The sequence below is a fragment of the Botryllus schlosseri genome, chromosome 16 (genome assembly GCF_051294905.1).
Source record: "Botryllus schlosseri isolate E-star chromosome 16, Bs_hap1, whole genome shotgun sequence".
Taxonomy (NCBI): Eukaryota; Metazoa; Chordata; class Ascidiacea; order Stolidobranchia; family Styelidae; genus Botryllus; species Botryllus schlosseri.
In genome coordinates, this window is record NC_137251.1 from 15259070 (window position 1) to 15276167 (window position 17098).

A 17098-nucleotide genomic window follows, 5' to 3' on the forward strand; every position below is an offset into this window, starting at 1 on the left:
CGATTTTCATATTTTGAATGCTATTTCGGATTGGTTCCATTGCCTTGATGAAAATTTAATGTATATTATCAGAATCAGCGCGACTGTAGCTTTCAAATAAGATCAACTTTATTTAATTTGAGCGCTCGGGTCGTCATCTATGGGATTAGCAATTACGCTCCCGTTTCATGCTATGAAGCGACAACAAATCTGCCGTTGTCGCATCACTCAACCGTGACTCTCGTCTTGCCCATCTATCCGTAGGTTAGTTATCTATACACGTATATCGCAAATGAATGACGGCCGATTCTCACCGCTTTATCGCCCCCTATGGTGGGATGGCGGTCGTAATTTTGCCTCCGTAAGGCTACCATTGTGTGCAGAAATATTGCAGTTGTTTGTCCTTTATGGCGACTCGTTACTGTGAATGCATGAGTTGTTGGTTATTGCAACACTACTAATGCCTGATTTCATGTCACTGGTAGCGAAAGCAAGACCCTACTTCTTCATTATAGCTGCTCGAGAAGCCTTAGCGTGGGACTGCTTTAACTATGAACTGCTGCTGACATTGTCTTTTGATGTCACTAGTAACAGGAACAATTTACGCAGTAATCTAGAAGTCCTTTGACATCCTTGCTGGATGACCGTTGACGCATACGTTTCCATCGATTCCGTTCATTATATCAACACGGACGACTGAGCTATTTGGTTTTGTTTCCTTTGTCTCATTCTCTCGAAAAAGGTTGCACTAAAGGGGAATTACCGTCGACGCAACGATGCTATCGAAGCTAGCGGCATTGAAGAGGAAATCTGGGCTTTGTTTAGTGAGGCGGTGAGTCCGGTGACATGCGATCGGCTTGGCATAGAAATGACTCGCGTCGATATTATCTCAACAAAGTTTACTTTGTTTGCGATATATATATGATTTACTCTGCGTCAAGGATAACGTTTTCTGTTCTGCGTTGAATAGTCGAACAGGTTGAGCATGACTTCATAAGCTTTATTTGTAAGTGCACCGCTAAATATCGCTAGTCGCAATTACTAAATGCGCTAGCGCAGTTGTTGCTTTGCGTCGGGCTGTTATCTTGTGATGTAATTTAAAGGCCTAGAGATGCCTGTATGGAACCACCTTTTCAATTGGTCAATATATTGAGTCGAATCGACTGTTATTTGTTGGTATATAACCTGCTGATTTGATCCTTTTGACAGGCAATCTGCCAATTTAATGTGTAATAATGAATAGAACGGGCTGACGACGTTATGAAGGAGAGTGAATTATCAGAATGCATCTGCATCTTGCTGAAGAAATTTATCCCCGAAGATAACATTGTTGACGCTAGAAAGCTGTTTGTTCGACATGGCATTCTATCAAAAGGTAACATATCTACTCTAAAATGCTTGTTAATTGAAGCGAAGCTTTTTAAACAGATAATGCATTCTGACTTTTGGTGAGATCATATTATACAATGTTGCATATTGTACACTGTAAGTTACTCGATGAATTGTCAAGTACCTAAAGGATGATACTTTGATACATAAAAGACTTGAGCCCATTTGTTATGTTTGGACTAAACTGATACATATTAGGATCGTGGGACTGAAGGAGACCCGGAGTGGAATTGGTGGCAACGTCACGCAGGATTTTCTGTTTAATTCCTTAATTATTCTATATAGAAAGGCTCTCATCACGCAGGATTTATTTCAAAAAATGGACAGAGATTCCATATAGGAAGGAGACAATATTTGAAACTTCACTTCCAGTGACACATCATCATCATCAAGAATAGTCATTGTATCAACAAGTTGCTTTTTTACATTGCATGAAGAATATAAAAGTATAGCCACAGACATTCGTTCAAATTCAACAACTGGTTATAAAGTGGCAGCTATAAATGAATCCATAAACAGTGTCTCTGGACGGTATATTGAAGATCATACGGTACTTGTTAGTCCGTTTTCTGATTACTGACTTTTTATATTTTGTTATCTTATCGATATGTTCCAGGCCAGAAGAGGAAATTCAAAGTACCCAAACATCCAGAAGGAATCCGACCTTTCTCGAGATTGTTGACTATTGTTACAGAAAAAAAATGCATTGATAAATTGTGCAATGCGATTTCAGATCCAGGTATTTATGGTCAAAAACTTCAACTGCAGCCTTGCATTGTTTTTATAGTACTCCCGGAAATTGAGCTCGAGTTCACACGCTTTGCCGTATATCTATAAAAATTCTTCGGCCAGTATTTTCATATACAAATTAGAGGGTTTATGTTGAAACGGATTGAAAATCCTGTATGTCTGTGTAATGTTTTTAGATTTCCCGCTGGATCAAGCCGTTCTCAATCTCATCACATTTGTTGTAATCTTTCAAAAGAAAGAATGGCTTTTTATCATCAAGAAATGGGACGAGAATGGATTTGCATCCTTTGAAGATTTGAAAGCAGTGGTAAAGAATCCACCAAAGTGGGTTTGACATTCTGTGTCTTTATTACTACATGTCCCAATCACAACGGTCTCGATTTCAGAGGAGATTGGTTTCAAGCAGTCTTGTTGCAAGCATTTCATGAAGTAGTATCTAATGATACAGAGCAACCGGCATTCGAAGCCATTATGTCAAAGATCTCAGTAAGTTACACTTATAGAGACTGTTATATTGTAGAATGTATGTTAAAGGTAATATATTCTTACCAAGTGACTTCCTTGACCTTGTATACTATAATATTTGTCACCATTATTTTAAATTGCCACAATTCATTGGTCATTACTCAAAGTAATAGTGACCATTTTGAGATGTAGTGTGATTGCCCTTGTAGTCACAATGTGGATTTATAGTTTGATTTTGAGCTTGATTGGGGAACTACTATAAAGTGACATGACCATGACCATTCGTATCATTGAATCAGGCTTTGAGATTAGGTGTTAGACCACGTTAGAACCTACCTAGTTGGGTGCTGGGCAACTCTGGTATTTGAAAGATTTATATATTTCTGCAATATGGTAGTACTGCTGGCTCTGGATAAATTTTCAATTACTATCTGTCCTTGATACACTCAACATTCCTGAGAGATTGAAGGGTATATCCTAGATGTGTATGTGTGTGAATTCGTAATTCCCAGAGAACTTAGGATTGACTGTAGTCACCTAAGTGAACCCTACGATCAGAAACTGCAACATTGACATTACCTAAGGGGTGCTTTTCTTGTCATGACCTGTGACGAGGGCCTTCATAACACTCATACTAGAACTAGTGCTTGGTAAACTCACTCAAGTACCTGACTCATTTGACTTCAAGCTGATAATGAGGCGTTCTGTTGTGTATTTGGGTATCGGTTAGTGTGACTCAAACAAAACCATTGTCAGTTCAAATTTATAGATTTTTCAGTGATAAGATACAAAATTATGCCGGTTGAACTTCCTTGAAAACTGCATCTGGCAACCGAGAACTGTTTACTATAGTGACTTCTGTCCATGATCAGTGATCGCTGTCCAGTGTTGTTTAAACTGTTGTTTCAATGAACATGATGCTGTTTTTCCATAATTGTATGTGTAGTATATAGTGGTTTCAACTTTCAATGTTCCATTAGTGATAATTCTTGTTTATCAAATATTACTTGGTTACACGGAATTGCATTTTAATAGTCTTGAAAATCATCTGCTAGTATTCATCTCGAACCGTGTCGAAGCTCAAATCTCAGTGCTCGTATTGCTGTGTCAAGCCTTATTAAAAGTAATGGTGTGATTTTAATATAAAGATACCGGAGGAATCAGAAGAAAAGACATCATCGCCAGAAACTGATTACCACCTGAAATCGGATATTACAGGTGCACATGTTACTATTCCACACCTTCAGTATTGTGAACTGATATGCAATATATATCCTATTTTAAAATTCATCACAATGAAATAGATGCTATAAGAGATATTCAACAGTACTCCTGATACAGTAGTCACTCTCTAATTGTATTTCTGACTCTGAGTCAAATATCTAGAGTGTAGTGATGTAGGCTACCAATTAAAAGTAATCTTATCCATCTGCCTTCATTAGTGCATTAGTGTTTTGGATTTTCCTTTCTGTGGAATAGGTCTTATTTTGATAGTGGAGTTTTGTTTGGATATTACTCTCTCACAACGCGAGAAAGCAGTGACTCTGAAGTATTACTCATAACTTAAGGTTTACTGAAATTCCTCTACAATGTCACTCAATACCATCTGCTACTTATCACAAAATGTTGTACGGAATGTTACAAGAAAATATATCATACCAATTCAAGTTAAACGTCAATATCGTTCTGGCAAGGCGATGGAGGGCAAGAAACTGATCAATCTCAAAGTCAGTTATAGTCTTTAAATGTGTTGTGCATTTTCATTATTTTTCAGTTGTGTAAATGGCAACATCTATTCTATAGTTTGTTCAGTTTCATTTTATCATTGAGACCAGCTTCCAAATGTCATAAGTGTGTGTAATGTTTGCTAGACTAAACCAAAGTAATTATTATCTTACTCTCTGTCTCAGTGGAGATATAAACCAAGTATGGGTTGTTGATTGAGCTTCATTGCTTCAAGACGTCTTGTCAGATTGAGCGCAGGTAAAACATCAACATTATTTCTATGTATTCATACTCAGCTGAAGTCAAGAATGGGAAAGATGTATCTGATACTCAAGATAAAAACGGTGTCAACTCAGCAGTAGGAAGTGGCAACGTGAAAAATAATGTAACTGCAGGTAATCAGTGTACAAGTTCATGGTTTTTCTCTTAAGTTTAAGCATTACTCCACACATTACATCATACTTCAAGGTAGGTGTTTTATGAATCAGCCAGCAAGTGGTTCTGATCTTTCATAGTCATGCAAAAACCTGATGCCAATGCTGTTTGTGATACTCAATCACAGACTGATGATAGTTTGGGTAGCTATGACCAGACCATGACGTTCAACTCTGCAATAACCTTATGACACATCCGGGGCATGCAAATTCTTACCTTGATAACCGAAGTTCAATAGCTCGTCAGAGTACACTTTTTAATATAGAGGTTCTCGAATCGACTATTGTACGTCTTCGGCTATTATATCCAATTTGTGTTTGTTTTGTTTCTTACATGCTTGATTAACAGCCTTTTGTAATCTCTCTTATTGTTGTTTTCTGCAATTCCTGCATCAGACAGCGTTATTTCATATATAAATTTGGAATTTCGATCTCATCATTTACTGATGGTTGTTCTCTATGAGAATCAGTTGAAAGTCGTAGCATGAATAAATGTATCAATGTAATGTACTGTTCGTTGCAATTTTCAAATTTTGGAACACAAGGAACTTATAGATAGCAGTAAATCAAGTGTCACATCATTACTTCTTTGTCCTAAAAATGTCATTTAAATAAGATTGGTAATTTATAACGTTACAATAAAGGCGTTATTGGTATATAAACTTATTGTGACAGCGCGGGGTACACAGCAATCACCAAAACTTTACAATGAGACTGTATCTAGATTCCCCGAGTGGATGTGGGAAAAAATCTGCAGGGAAGAAGTCCAAGGAGCTAAAAAGTAGTCAGGAAAATACAGGCTCGGGGAAGCGTAAAGCCATTGCAACATATTCAAGTGAGTTTTCAAGGTAGAGCTTTGAGATGGAAGTAATGTTGGCAGACTTGTTCACCGTATCTATTGTAACTTATTATTCCTTACAAATTCATATACCGTGTACGTTTGAAAAGACGTAGGCGATAGTGTGCAACAAGTTTTACCGTTTCACCATATGGAATTGAAAAGCTTGTACTAGTATAACTGGAATAAATTGTGTGCAGTCGGCTCATAACAGCGTGATTTCAATCATCAAAACCACTTTTCATATTTATCCCCAAATTGAGTTTGCATATTTCCATAAAATATTCTGGTAGAACACTTTCTCTGTGTTCTTTTTTTGGTAAACATTGGTAAGAGAAGGTTTAGGCCTACTGTTGTAGAATTAACTTTTTCTTGTGAATAATCAACGAGGATTGAGCAGTATTCAAATTCTACAGTAGTCATCTTCAGTACACCAATCTTCTAGGAAGCGATAGTTTGATTATGTATTTGTCTCTATTTTTCTTTGGTAATAATTGTGGTCGCATTTTATCAAACCTTGGGCTAGTGCAAACGTGTCGAGATTTCCGTTTTGGTAGTGTTGGCAAAGTAGAGTCTTTTTACATGGGCATGGCTATTTCACACTTATTGTTGACCGCTGCGTTGTTAGTGCCACCGTTGTAAATCAGAAATTTTAGTTTCTAATTACTGGGATATATTTTGTCAAGGTGTGGTAAAAAAGGACAACAGCAAACGAGATGGAAAAAATCTGCCACAAGGTTAGTTAATACATATAAATTATTATGAATATTTTTTGATTTTGCAAATCCAAATAATCATCATATTCTAATATTTAAATAGATGATATGTTCTTTTTACATTTTGTAAGTTGAAGAAATCCACAGCATTCATCTATATAGTTCTTGCAATTACAATCCATCTTCTGCGAAATATTTTCTACTTGCTGAAGGAGACAAAAATTCTAATGGCTTTGTAACGACAGAAATCTATGTATCATCAGGCTTGGTGTTTGATGAAATGTTTCATTGGGTTGTTGAGACATGTTCTTTTCAGGCCTAATGTCTTCTATTGTGAATGAAATAAGCAATTATCTCTGTACATAGTACCTAAATCTGGCAATGATTCGAAATGATGAAATTATCTTGTTAATGAATTAATGTTGAGAGAAACTGAACTATACATCCATTCTATAAATCTCTTTTTAGGTGAAGTAAAGAGAGGGAAAGATAAATCAAAGAACGTAAATCATGATAAAAATAGTACTCCGTCTTCCAAGGAATGTAACAATGTGAAAAGCAACGGAACCACAGGTAATCAGGCCTATTTTTTCTGTGGGACTTCATTTCAATATTTCAGATAATTCCGTAGGGTTAGGAAGGGTGTATGGTAAATATATAAGCATATGATTCTCACATTCCATTCTATTGCATAGGTACTAGGGTTGTTCAAAATTTGGAAAATGTTTGGAATACTGCGTATCCATGCCTTATTCTGTAGATTATTGTTAAAAACAATATTGGGCATGAAAGAAGCTCGCAGGAAAGTCAGTCAGATTTGTCTAAATGCGTTTGAAAGTGGTTGGTGAAGAGTGGACGGGCCACCGACAGCAGAGTTGCGAAAAGGCGGGCAATCGCGAAAGCACGGTTCTTGATTGGGTAATCGGCTAAGCTTCAATGATTACTGCAACAGCTGACTCGGATCCGGGTGCTTCGCTTTACTAAATTGAAAGTCTGCTTTGCTGAGGTCGAGTCTGTTAGCAGCGGCTGTGGTTCTGTACAAGCGCGTTGTGGGTTGATGAGTCATTAGTAGTACTGTAACACGTGTTCTTTGAATGCTTTAGAGTCTATAGCAGTAGTTTATGCTTTGGAGCAACAATATTGCAGTCATGACAGAGGCAAAACGGCGAAAGATTGTACACATGCCGCAGCGAAGAACAAGATCTAAATCTGAGCAGTACCGTACTTGGTCGGATATACTTGCGATTATATCTGTGGCTCGAGATTACCTACTATAAGAGAAGTAATGAGATACTTGCTGCATCTGAAAGAGCATTGTCCTCAGACAACCCCTACTCATGAACTATGTGATGTACTGGTGTTAGATGATGTAATGACAGTGTGGAAAATGGCCAGGATTGAAAACCTCCACGAAAGATGGCGTGATCACATGGTATGCCCACCTTAAGAAGAGCTTGAACACTGAACAGTCTTGACAGAAAACAGCAATTCAAGACTCTGACTATTCCTATATGTTTTAAAGAACAAGCAGCAATGACAGTTGATAACTTCAAGCTACTACTAACCAGATAAGATTTCTTCCCACGGGATGACGACAGCCAATGTGTGAATAATGCTCTTGCGCTTCTCGGTACAGGTGAAGATATACATCATCACAAACCTGGTGCAACACACCATGCAAGATGGATGGGCACAATTCTGTATGCTCAGAAGATGTTCATGTGGGCTTATCAGTTACATTACAAATCTGAAGAAGTGGCACTACTGCATCGCTTCAATTTGTTTTTAGTTCACTTTTATATACCTGCCTGGATTGATTCCAGCATCAGTCGTGATACAACCGGTAAAGACTTGAGATTCACTCAGGACATGTTGAGTTACAAGGATCATGATGAACAAGCTTCCAAAGCTGCTTTACAAAAGCTTTTAAAGTATGACTGGTATATCGTGGAGGAAACCGCTGTATATGCTTTGTTTTCGCCGAGTGAAAGCATTGAAACCCGAGAAAATATGGCAAAGATGCTCCTGCAGGTAGTGCAAACTTCAAGTTTCAGAAGGGGCCCGGCCTCGTTTAGTGCAACTGTACAGATCAACAAGGACACTACTTTTTCTGTCTTTATTTGCCCACAGACAGGGTACATATTTGATCATTTTGAATGCTGTGGGGCGTGGCTAACTCAACCGGTTGATGTTTGGAACTTATCAGATTCCTACACCAGAATGATCTCCTACATCAGTTCTGTCAAAGTCGTTAATGATGCCGCAGAACGAGGTGTAAAGCTAAGCACAGACTATGCTGCAATCTTGACTGACAATGAACAAAAACAGAGACAATCTGCTTCAAGCCATGGAAGACAGTTGGAGACAGCAGGAAGTCAACTCTAATCAAAAGCCTGTAATCTGCAACTTGTGCCTGACAATGCAACACTGATCCTGCAGTGTACTTTTTCAATGTCTTTCGTAAATAGTGCTTTTTGCCTTCATTCAATTGTGAATAAAAGTGTAATATGCATTCGTTTATTGGTGAGACGTCGACTAGACATAACAAGTTTTACTGAGATGTTGACTACTGGTAAGAAATTTGTTTTGGAAAGGTTCAAGGTAGCAAGATGCATGCATCTAGTTAATTCGTATCTCAACTAGCGAGAGCACCTGTGCAATACATAACAACACTGTTATACACATTCTGCATGTAGATAATAACTTACGGGTTGTGGTGTTGTACTATGGACTCTCGATGACAACATTTAACAAACACAATATATCATGTCTGCAATGCCACCAACAGAAACGACAGGGCACAGAAATCGTTACCAGCAGTGTTCACAAAGTCGGTCTTTCAGCCAATCAGTAGCTTGGTATTACCGGCTTCAACCAATCAGGATTATTGCTTTCTGTTTGTCCGCCCACTTCATCGATGCCCCGCCCACTCGCCGACGGCTACTTTCAAACGCATTTTGACAAATCTTACCGGCTTTCCTGCGAGCTTCTTTCAGGCCCATTATTGTTTTTTAACAATAATCTACAGAATAAGCCATGGTTACGCAGTATTCCAAACATTTTCCAAATTTTAAACAACCCTAATATGTACGATGATTTGCATTGACCGATATTTCTATGAACAAATGTGTACTTAAATAGCTGGTTCGTGGTACAGAACTTGAATATAGCTTTCAATACAACATCCATTGTAGCAGTATATTTATTAAACTCGAAGACTTTTCGGGTGCCTTTTGAGCGTATTAAGCAGCATATCCCAAAATTGATTCGGTCAAAAACATGCACAAATGATCGCACGGAGCTCGCACGTCAGTGCAAATTGGCTGCAAAAACAGACTGCTATGATGATTACCAAGCATATGCTTCGTCAATCGGTCAGCATCTGAGCGAAAACCTTGCCTGTGCACAGCACTATGATGACAATACGTTCACTGTCATTGCGCGTGGTAGGTCTGTGTTTCATTTAAAAGTGTTGGAGTCTACTAGTATTCAGTTGAGCAAACCTATTTTATGCAGACAGAAAGATTTCATCTATAACCTACAAATTTCTCATTAGTGCGTGTTGTTCCGTGCGTGTAATTGTTTATTTACAAATTGTGCTGCTACTATAGTACCGTATGTCCGTATACTTCGTAGTTTGTTATTGTTGCCATTGATACAATGCGAATTTCACGGTCTGTGATTTTGATTGTTGCGTCATACGTTGCCTTTTTGGTTTTGCTTTTAAATCTGTTTAAATCCCTTCAGTGTGCCGATAACTCTTGAAAAGAGGCACCCGAAAAGTCTTCGAGTTTAATAAATATACTGCTACAATGGATGTTGTATTGAAAGCTATGAACAAATGTGTGTGTGTTATATTCAAACCTTTACATATGTATTCCCGGAATAGGCAACAAATTTTACATTTTGACTCACTCTGATCATGCAACATTGATTTGACAGTTGCAGAGACCGGATCCACTCCCAGTCCTGAATGTACTGAAACTACTCATGATAGGGCTGACCGAGAAGGTGCATACAGTGATATTTTTCTAGTTACACCATTTGATTTTTCACAAGTTAACAATCGTTAAAAATGTTCTAAAGTGTTTTCATATTCCGGTGTAAATGAATTTTAGAACATCCATACAACACTCGTGGAAAACAAAGACACAATAACTTTGCTGATCTTGCAAGAAATGATGTCTGGCCTGAAATTATTCAAGATAATGAAAGTAAGTTTCTAAATAAAAGATACGAAGTTGTAGTAATAATATTAGTCAGGACATGGGTTATGTATTGAGTAACCACCATTCATGACGTATGTCATTTTAACCTTTACGAAGCCAATCAGATGATTAACAATTTAGTGCATATTTGTTTGGAGATGGCAGGTACCTCATTCATCATTCGAAACCATTGGGATTGTTTTTAAAATCATATCCCATTGGCATGCATTTATTCCTTCAAATCTTCTAGGGTTTCTGGAGATTCGTGTTGTGATCTCAAGATCCACGGTCCTACCACCTGATTGCAAACTTTCAATGATATATCAAGATAACGATTACACACCTGTCGAAATGGCATACAATGGAAGGTAGACTGTATTTGTTTGTTCTGCTTTCAACTAGATATTCCCTTATTAGGCATAATATAACCTAGTATAACCATATTCATAGACAATAGGCTCTGAGTTGTTCTTGAATGGTCAGTACAGACCAGGGGTTGGCGGACCAGATTTTAAACGTGTTTGATAAATCGCGTATATATCCAATCCACGCTTATATGGAATCGGCCATATTTAATGTAAACATCGACATTTTTAAAGCATAGTATAGGACAGTTGTTCCTAAAGCGGGCGCCAGCGCCCCTTTGGGTGCTCGCGAGCATGAAGCAGGCGCTGGTCATGAAATGGGCGATTAAGGGGCGCTGGCTATAAAATTGGGCGGTAGGGGGGCACTGAGAGCAAATGGGGGAGTAGTAGGTTGTAGGCCGCGTAGTGTTGTAACGTTTGATAAATAAAGCAGTTAAAGACGCAGTAAAAACCCAAAATCGATTCAGTGAGGGCAATTTCGGATCGTCCGTCTATTTAATCAGATATGCCGGAAAGTCCATTGTTACTTGACAATGTTGATCAATGTCAATCAATGGACTAATTTAGCAGTCGGCAGAATCACTAGAAAGCGTGGTTCATTGTGTGGTGTGAGAACTACGAAGTATTTACTGAGCAGTTATTGCTCACTGCATGGTGTGATGACTCTTTAACCGATTGGCACCGGCTGCCATTTTCGAAAAATTTTACTTCATTTTTCAAAATCGAAAAATGGTACCTTCCTGGGATCCGAACACTGTAACCAAGGTGTCGTTCGATTCAAAATATCAACGCGCAACCGATTGCGCCATCCAATCGCTAGCGACGCCGTGTCTGATTACTTATATGAAGAGCAAGCCGAGAAAATGTTGGTTGGGAACAGACATGCTAAGTTGCGTACTTTATGAACCTTGGTATAGGTATTCGACGACGATACAGTCTCGTGTATTGTATAGGCTCAGAATTCATCGTTCTAGAGAGCCCTGAGTCGACGGTAAACGTCTAGCAGGCGCTAATTTCTAATCAAAACAATACCGACCGTTTTAGTCAGCTCGCGGCAGGCCGCCGAGAGATTGCGTCATGGCGAGTGATGCGCTCGTGTATGGAAACTTCTAAGGCTTATAACTCAAACTGTTGTGACCCTATATTAGTCTTTTTAGTATTCGTAGACGGATATTTACAGTCCTTACCATAATAATTTACTGCAAATGCTTATCATTACTACAACGTAAGATATATATCGATGTACGACAGCTCTTTGTATACCCAGACGCACGCTTTTACGCAGGTATAATCGCTGAGTAATATTGTATGAATTCCGAATTATACTTTACCATTAGCCGTTATTTAGAATCATATAGGCAACAACAATTCACAGACACAATCTATGAAGGTTTATGGCTATTAGAATACGATATATTTCACGTTATGTGACGGGTATTCAGCCTTGTGCTTGAAGCTGGTACGGTAGTCTGACGGAATTCGCTTCCCGGTTTTTAAATGAAACTTTGAGCGATATAGAACTAACGAGTATAGTTGCTTTAGCAAAATATAAACAGAAACTGACAATCGCTATTCATAGCAACAAACTACAGCTGATTATGACGAATAAAACCAACTAAACGACAGTGTATATGGCGGGTATGAGGAACGCGCGTGTCTGCGAAATGATGCTTCGGCGGATATTTTTGTCACGCGGCCTATCACATGGCTTTTGATCAGCTTAGATGTAACTAATATCAGATATGAAGATATGTGTGGACTTGTATGGACACTAGCTATTCACATAATGAAACAACTATGCCCGAAGACGGCTAGAACGAAACATACAGAACGTTATCTGAGAGTGGTCAATGACGCGCGAATTGCCGACACAGTGTATTTTGCAACATATTTATCTACGGTGTTTGATATACGATTTTGACGTCTTCTATATAATAAATATCATATAACAAGGTATCAATGAACTTGTACGAACAATATCTATTCACAGAAATTAACAGCAACGACCTAGCACGATTAATATGTAATATATCGTGGTTTCAATTACGGTACTCTTCTCTCGTACCGGCATGTCGAAAAATAGACACGCCGGTGCCAAACGGTCAAGAGAAAATATCTTGCGTGAATAAAAATCTCTGTTTCAAACGATGCTGGATTTTCCGCGGTGCTGCGACCGAGCCTTCAACATGCGCATTCTGGTTGCGAGAAACTTTATATCGCTTCTACTTGACGGACATATCTTCACAAATTTATGAGTAGAATATATCCGTTCTTAGTAATGATGAAACCAGATGAAGGTGAAATGGCACTGTCCAGATTCAACTATTCAACTATTACTCTTGCTGTTATATACGCCAAGCTCATATAATATATACTACCACGCAGAAAAAATTTCTACTACCTGAGAGTACTTTTTCCTGCCGACTACAAAAGACCATTTCTGTACAAATACTGCTATCGAGATGGAAAATCTTGCAAATACGAGGAATTTCGTTGGAGTGGAACTCAGAATCGATCAATCAATATTGATGAAGGTAAGTCAAAACTCAAAATATTATGTCCATACTTTTGTTGCGACTTTTTCTCTTAGCATCATCATGTGTCAGTTTATTCATCCTGCTATATATCCCTAAGTTCGGAAGTTTTTCTCACCTAGCAATTTGTGTACCCCACATTTATTTTTCAGTGACAACTTCGTGGCTGATAGTATTTGATGTTTGCACATTCAATCGTATATATGAATGGGGAAACTTCTGTGGAAAAGAACTTGATGCTTTCCTCCCAACATCATCTGGTGTTTTTACATCACATAAACATCCGAATGATACCTCGGTCACCACTGATTTGTATTATTGGCTTAACCGTGCACGATTTGGATGGACTTTGTGTTCCGATTATGGATGGTCATACTATGGAATGACTGACCACCTTCTTGCCGATCCATCTGTAAGTAATAGTATGCTACATAAATCAGACATGGGGTGATTACTTCATGAATGTAATCGATTGCGATTACGATTACTTCAGAATCACGCGATTACGATTACGATTACAGCAAAATCAAGAAGTAGTCGATTACGATTACATTGGAAAAGTAATCACGATTACTCACGATTACATTTGTTTTGCTTCTTAGAACTATAATCTTAAATGATATATCGGAAGACAATACAAGGATTGCTATGAAAAGGCTTAATGAGATATCAACTCTCTTCATACATCATGCCTCATTTGCTTATTACGTCATAATATACCAATTGCCCAACATTATAGGGGATGATTTATCGCTCCCAATGATTTGCATTATTGCCAGGTTTTTACTTGCCGCACCCCAAATTCCTTAATAGGGTAGGGAGCGTGCTCGAAGGGAACTCAAAAGTATTTCGTAAACCAACATAAATTATAGAGTATTTTCGAGAATTTAATTAATTCTTGAAAATGTTCTTCGAGCTTTGCGATTCAAATGTCTCTAGTACGGATGTCACCCACGCGGACCAAATGAGTCATCCGCGGTCGCTGTAGCAAATATCCGAATGAGAGATTTGAAAGTTGAAGCTGGTTTCATATGACCCGTAGTTGAACATGGGTCGGCCGACCCCAAGTAACATACGAAAGCAGTCGCTCGGGGCATTGCTCGTCTTCGCCCACGCGGCGGCTCAACGGGAATCTATAGTTAATATCCCCGAGTCTTGACGCGGAGATCGGCGCTTCAGCGCGCACTGCAGCAACGCAACTGAGCCTGGAGGAGCTGGTGTGAGTCCCGGCGAGTGAGCGTTTTTTGTTCTTGGTAAGGGGCGGAAACCCGGCCCAGTGCTCTGATTGTCTTACTCTAAGTGAAGAAATCCAACTGAGCACGGATAAACGGCGGGAGTAAGTGGTAACCCGTCGGTCATCGCAATAATCAGTACACACTACACAAGAAGTAGCTTTTTGTTTCAAAACGGTTGGTGACCCATGCTCCAGTAGATAGCTGGTTTTGAAATGCATACCTCTTTCCCTCAAGAAAAACATGTGTAGGCTATTTTTATGGGAACAGGCATTTCGGAGCCGGTCATTACCGCGCCACGATCCCACAACACACCAAAAGACATACGCTATTTCGGCCAACACGCAACTCCACGGGATGTGATACCAAAGAAATACCTTGGCCGAAACTTAGGGTATTCGTCCATTGTCAATAGCCGCGCTGGGTGGGCGTGACTAATAACTCCTGTACTTCCAAGCTGGACCCACAATGCAAATGCCACCCGGCGCATCCACAAAGGAATAAAGCCATGACAATTTGTGTGTGCGTCTCACGAAAGATATTCTTTTAGTCTGCTACGTTTGGGCAAGTACAATATCTTTTGATTATATAACAGACTGGAGGTCGCGAATAAACAACATACAATGAAGTAATTATAACAACATACCAGATGCTATAATTATGAATTACGTGCCAGTGTTGGGATGACTCGAGTCATGACTTGACTCGAGTCACCTTTTCGTATGACTTGACTTGACTCGAGTCACTTTGCTAAAATGACTTGACTTGACTTGACTCGGCGTATCAAAAGTGTGGATTGACTCGTGACTCGGAGCTAAATTCACGAGTCAATTTCAAGTCATCAATTAGTCGGTGTGGATAAAAATCACTGTATCTTGCATATGTTCGGATTGTTCGCGAAACACTGATGTAGCCAATGATCGTGCATTTTACTGAGCCTCCATTGTTCTCCCACAAATAAATAGATCACAAACGAAGTGAAGTAGTGAAGTAATATAATAGAAAATTATCTATTTCTGTTCTCGGTTCTCACCTTAACCAAACCTCTTGTTTTATTGATTTTGAACTCGAATGTAGTTTGTATACTCCTCAACCATTGGTACAGGCTCGAATTGTATCATTTCAATGTGTAAATGGGTAAAGGGTAATGTATTGCATCTTATCAATTCGTTTCTCTATTTTGGCTGGTAACTATAAACTGAGGCTACATATATGTGATTGATACAGCGCCTTCTTGGGTGTATATTCAACTCTATATTCGTTCATCGGTTCTGAATCAATGACCGCTCAATCTGTATTTAAGGCAGATAGTAAAATGTAATGACGTATTCATGCCTCACACCACGAAAAGGCAACTTGACTTGAATTTTGACTTGATTCGTGACTTGACTTGACTTGACTCGACTTGAGACGAGTCACATCCAAAAATCGAGTGACTTGACTTGACTCGAGTCACCTTCGAAAACCGATTGACTTGACTTGACTCGAGTCAAAATCTGCAATGACTCGTGACTCGAAGGTAGTGACTTGATCCCAACACTGTTACGTGCCCCAGCTCTACAGGTAAATCTGACACTCAGGGCTGAGAGAGGTTATAAATGAATAGTAATATAATGCAATTACCAATATTATTGACGGAATTCAGTTTTGAAAATTGACCAACGGTTGGTTTGGGGGACGAATTGCTGTTTTGGTTCTGATTCTAGCTACAACCCACGCTAACATGTCAGGGTATATAAGCGGATGGTTATGGCGACAGGTCCAAATGCTGAGTAACGAACTGTGAAATAACGATTGACGCCCGTTTCAAGTAGTTATATGAGAATAAGATATAGTGAACATGAAAATTCTGCCTTCAACTTAATACATAGGCTATACTGCGAGCTGCTGTTACGAGAAACGGCTAAGCACGGCTCGGTTATGATATATATCATCAGCTGTTTATTTGTAATGCTTCGTTGTGGAAACTGCAATGTTGTATTCGACGAGTACAAAATTCCGAATCTTCGTCAGGTGCACGTGCGTACGTAGGCCTCCTGCTCGCCAAGCAGCAACGGTAAACTGCGTTTAGCTAAGCACAACCAAACATCAATACATAAGTTACTATTTGAAACTATAGGCAGAGTGGTGATCAATATCCTGCTGCAAGGTAAGGGCTTCTGTAGTGTATTGATAACCTGATATACACCACTGGGGGTGTTCTTACAATCACACTACAATGTTCATCGCATGTCTGTTTACTATGTGTGGGTGGATACTTCTATGCAATGACGAGCGGAGCTAATACTTCTGACGTAACAATGAGTAGTGGCGTTTGAAAACAGACGTTTGTGCTATCGCTAACGTGGTATATTATCTCAGTCTTGTTCACGAATATTCAGTTTATGTCATAGTCCTTGTACAAACAAAAAGTAATCGTTCTTTCCCAAAAAATCGATTAGATATGGGAAGTAGTCGATTACG

The 17098-nt window shown here is 39.0% G+C and overlaps 1 protein-coding gene across 1 annotated transcript; it reads left to right on the forward strand.

Moving 5' to 3' along the window:
- Window positions 1-815: 815 nt before the first annotated feature.
- LOC145458652 (uncharacterized) lies at window positions 816-11957 on the forward strand. Its single transcript, XM_080337088.1, has 10 exons — window positions 816-1354; window positions 1985-2107; window positions 2295-2442; window positions 2505-2604; window positions 3732-3801; window positions 4605-4703; window positions 5467-5577; window positions 6267-6317; window positions 6765-6869; window positions 11914-11957. The coding sequence occupies exons 1-10, from the start codon at window positions 1240-1242 to the stop codon at window positions 11955-11957; spliced, it is 966 nt and encodes a 321-aa protein (XP_080193214.1). The 5' UTR covers window positions 816-1239.
- The last annotated feature ends 5141 nt before the right edge of the window (window positions 11958-17098 follow it).

Bases quoted from the DNA above. Each gene is read 5' to 3' on its own strand.
- LOC145458652 (XM_080337088.1), top strand. From the start codon at position 1,240: ATGAAGGAGAGTGAATTATCAGAATGCATCTGCATCTTGCTGAAGAAA. The intron at 1,355-1,984 runs GTAACATATCTA...GATATGTTCCAG, and splicing joins ACATGGCATTCTATCAAAAG to GCCAGAAGAGGAAATTCAAA. The intron at 4,704-5,466 runs GTAATCAGTGTA...GACTGTATCTAG, and splicing joins GAAAAATAATGTAACTGCAG to ATTCCCCGAGTGGATGTGGG.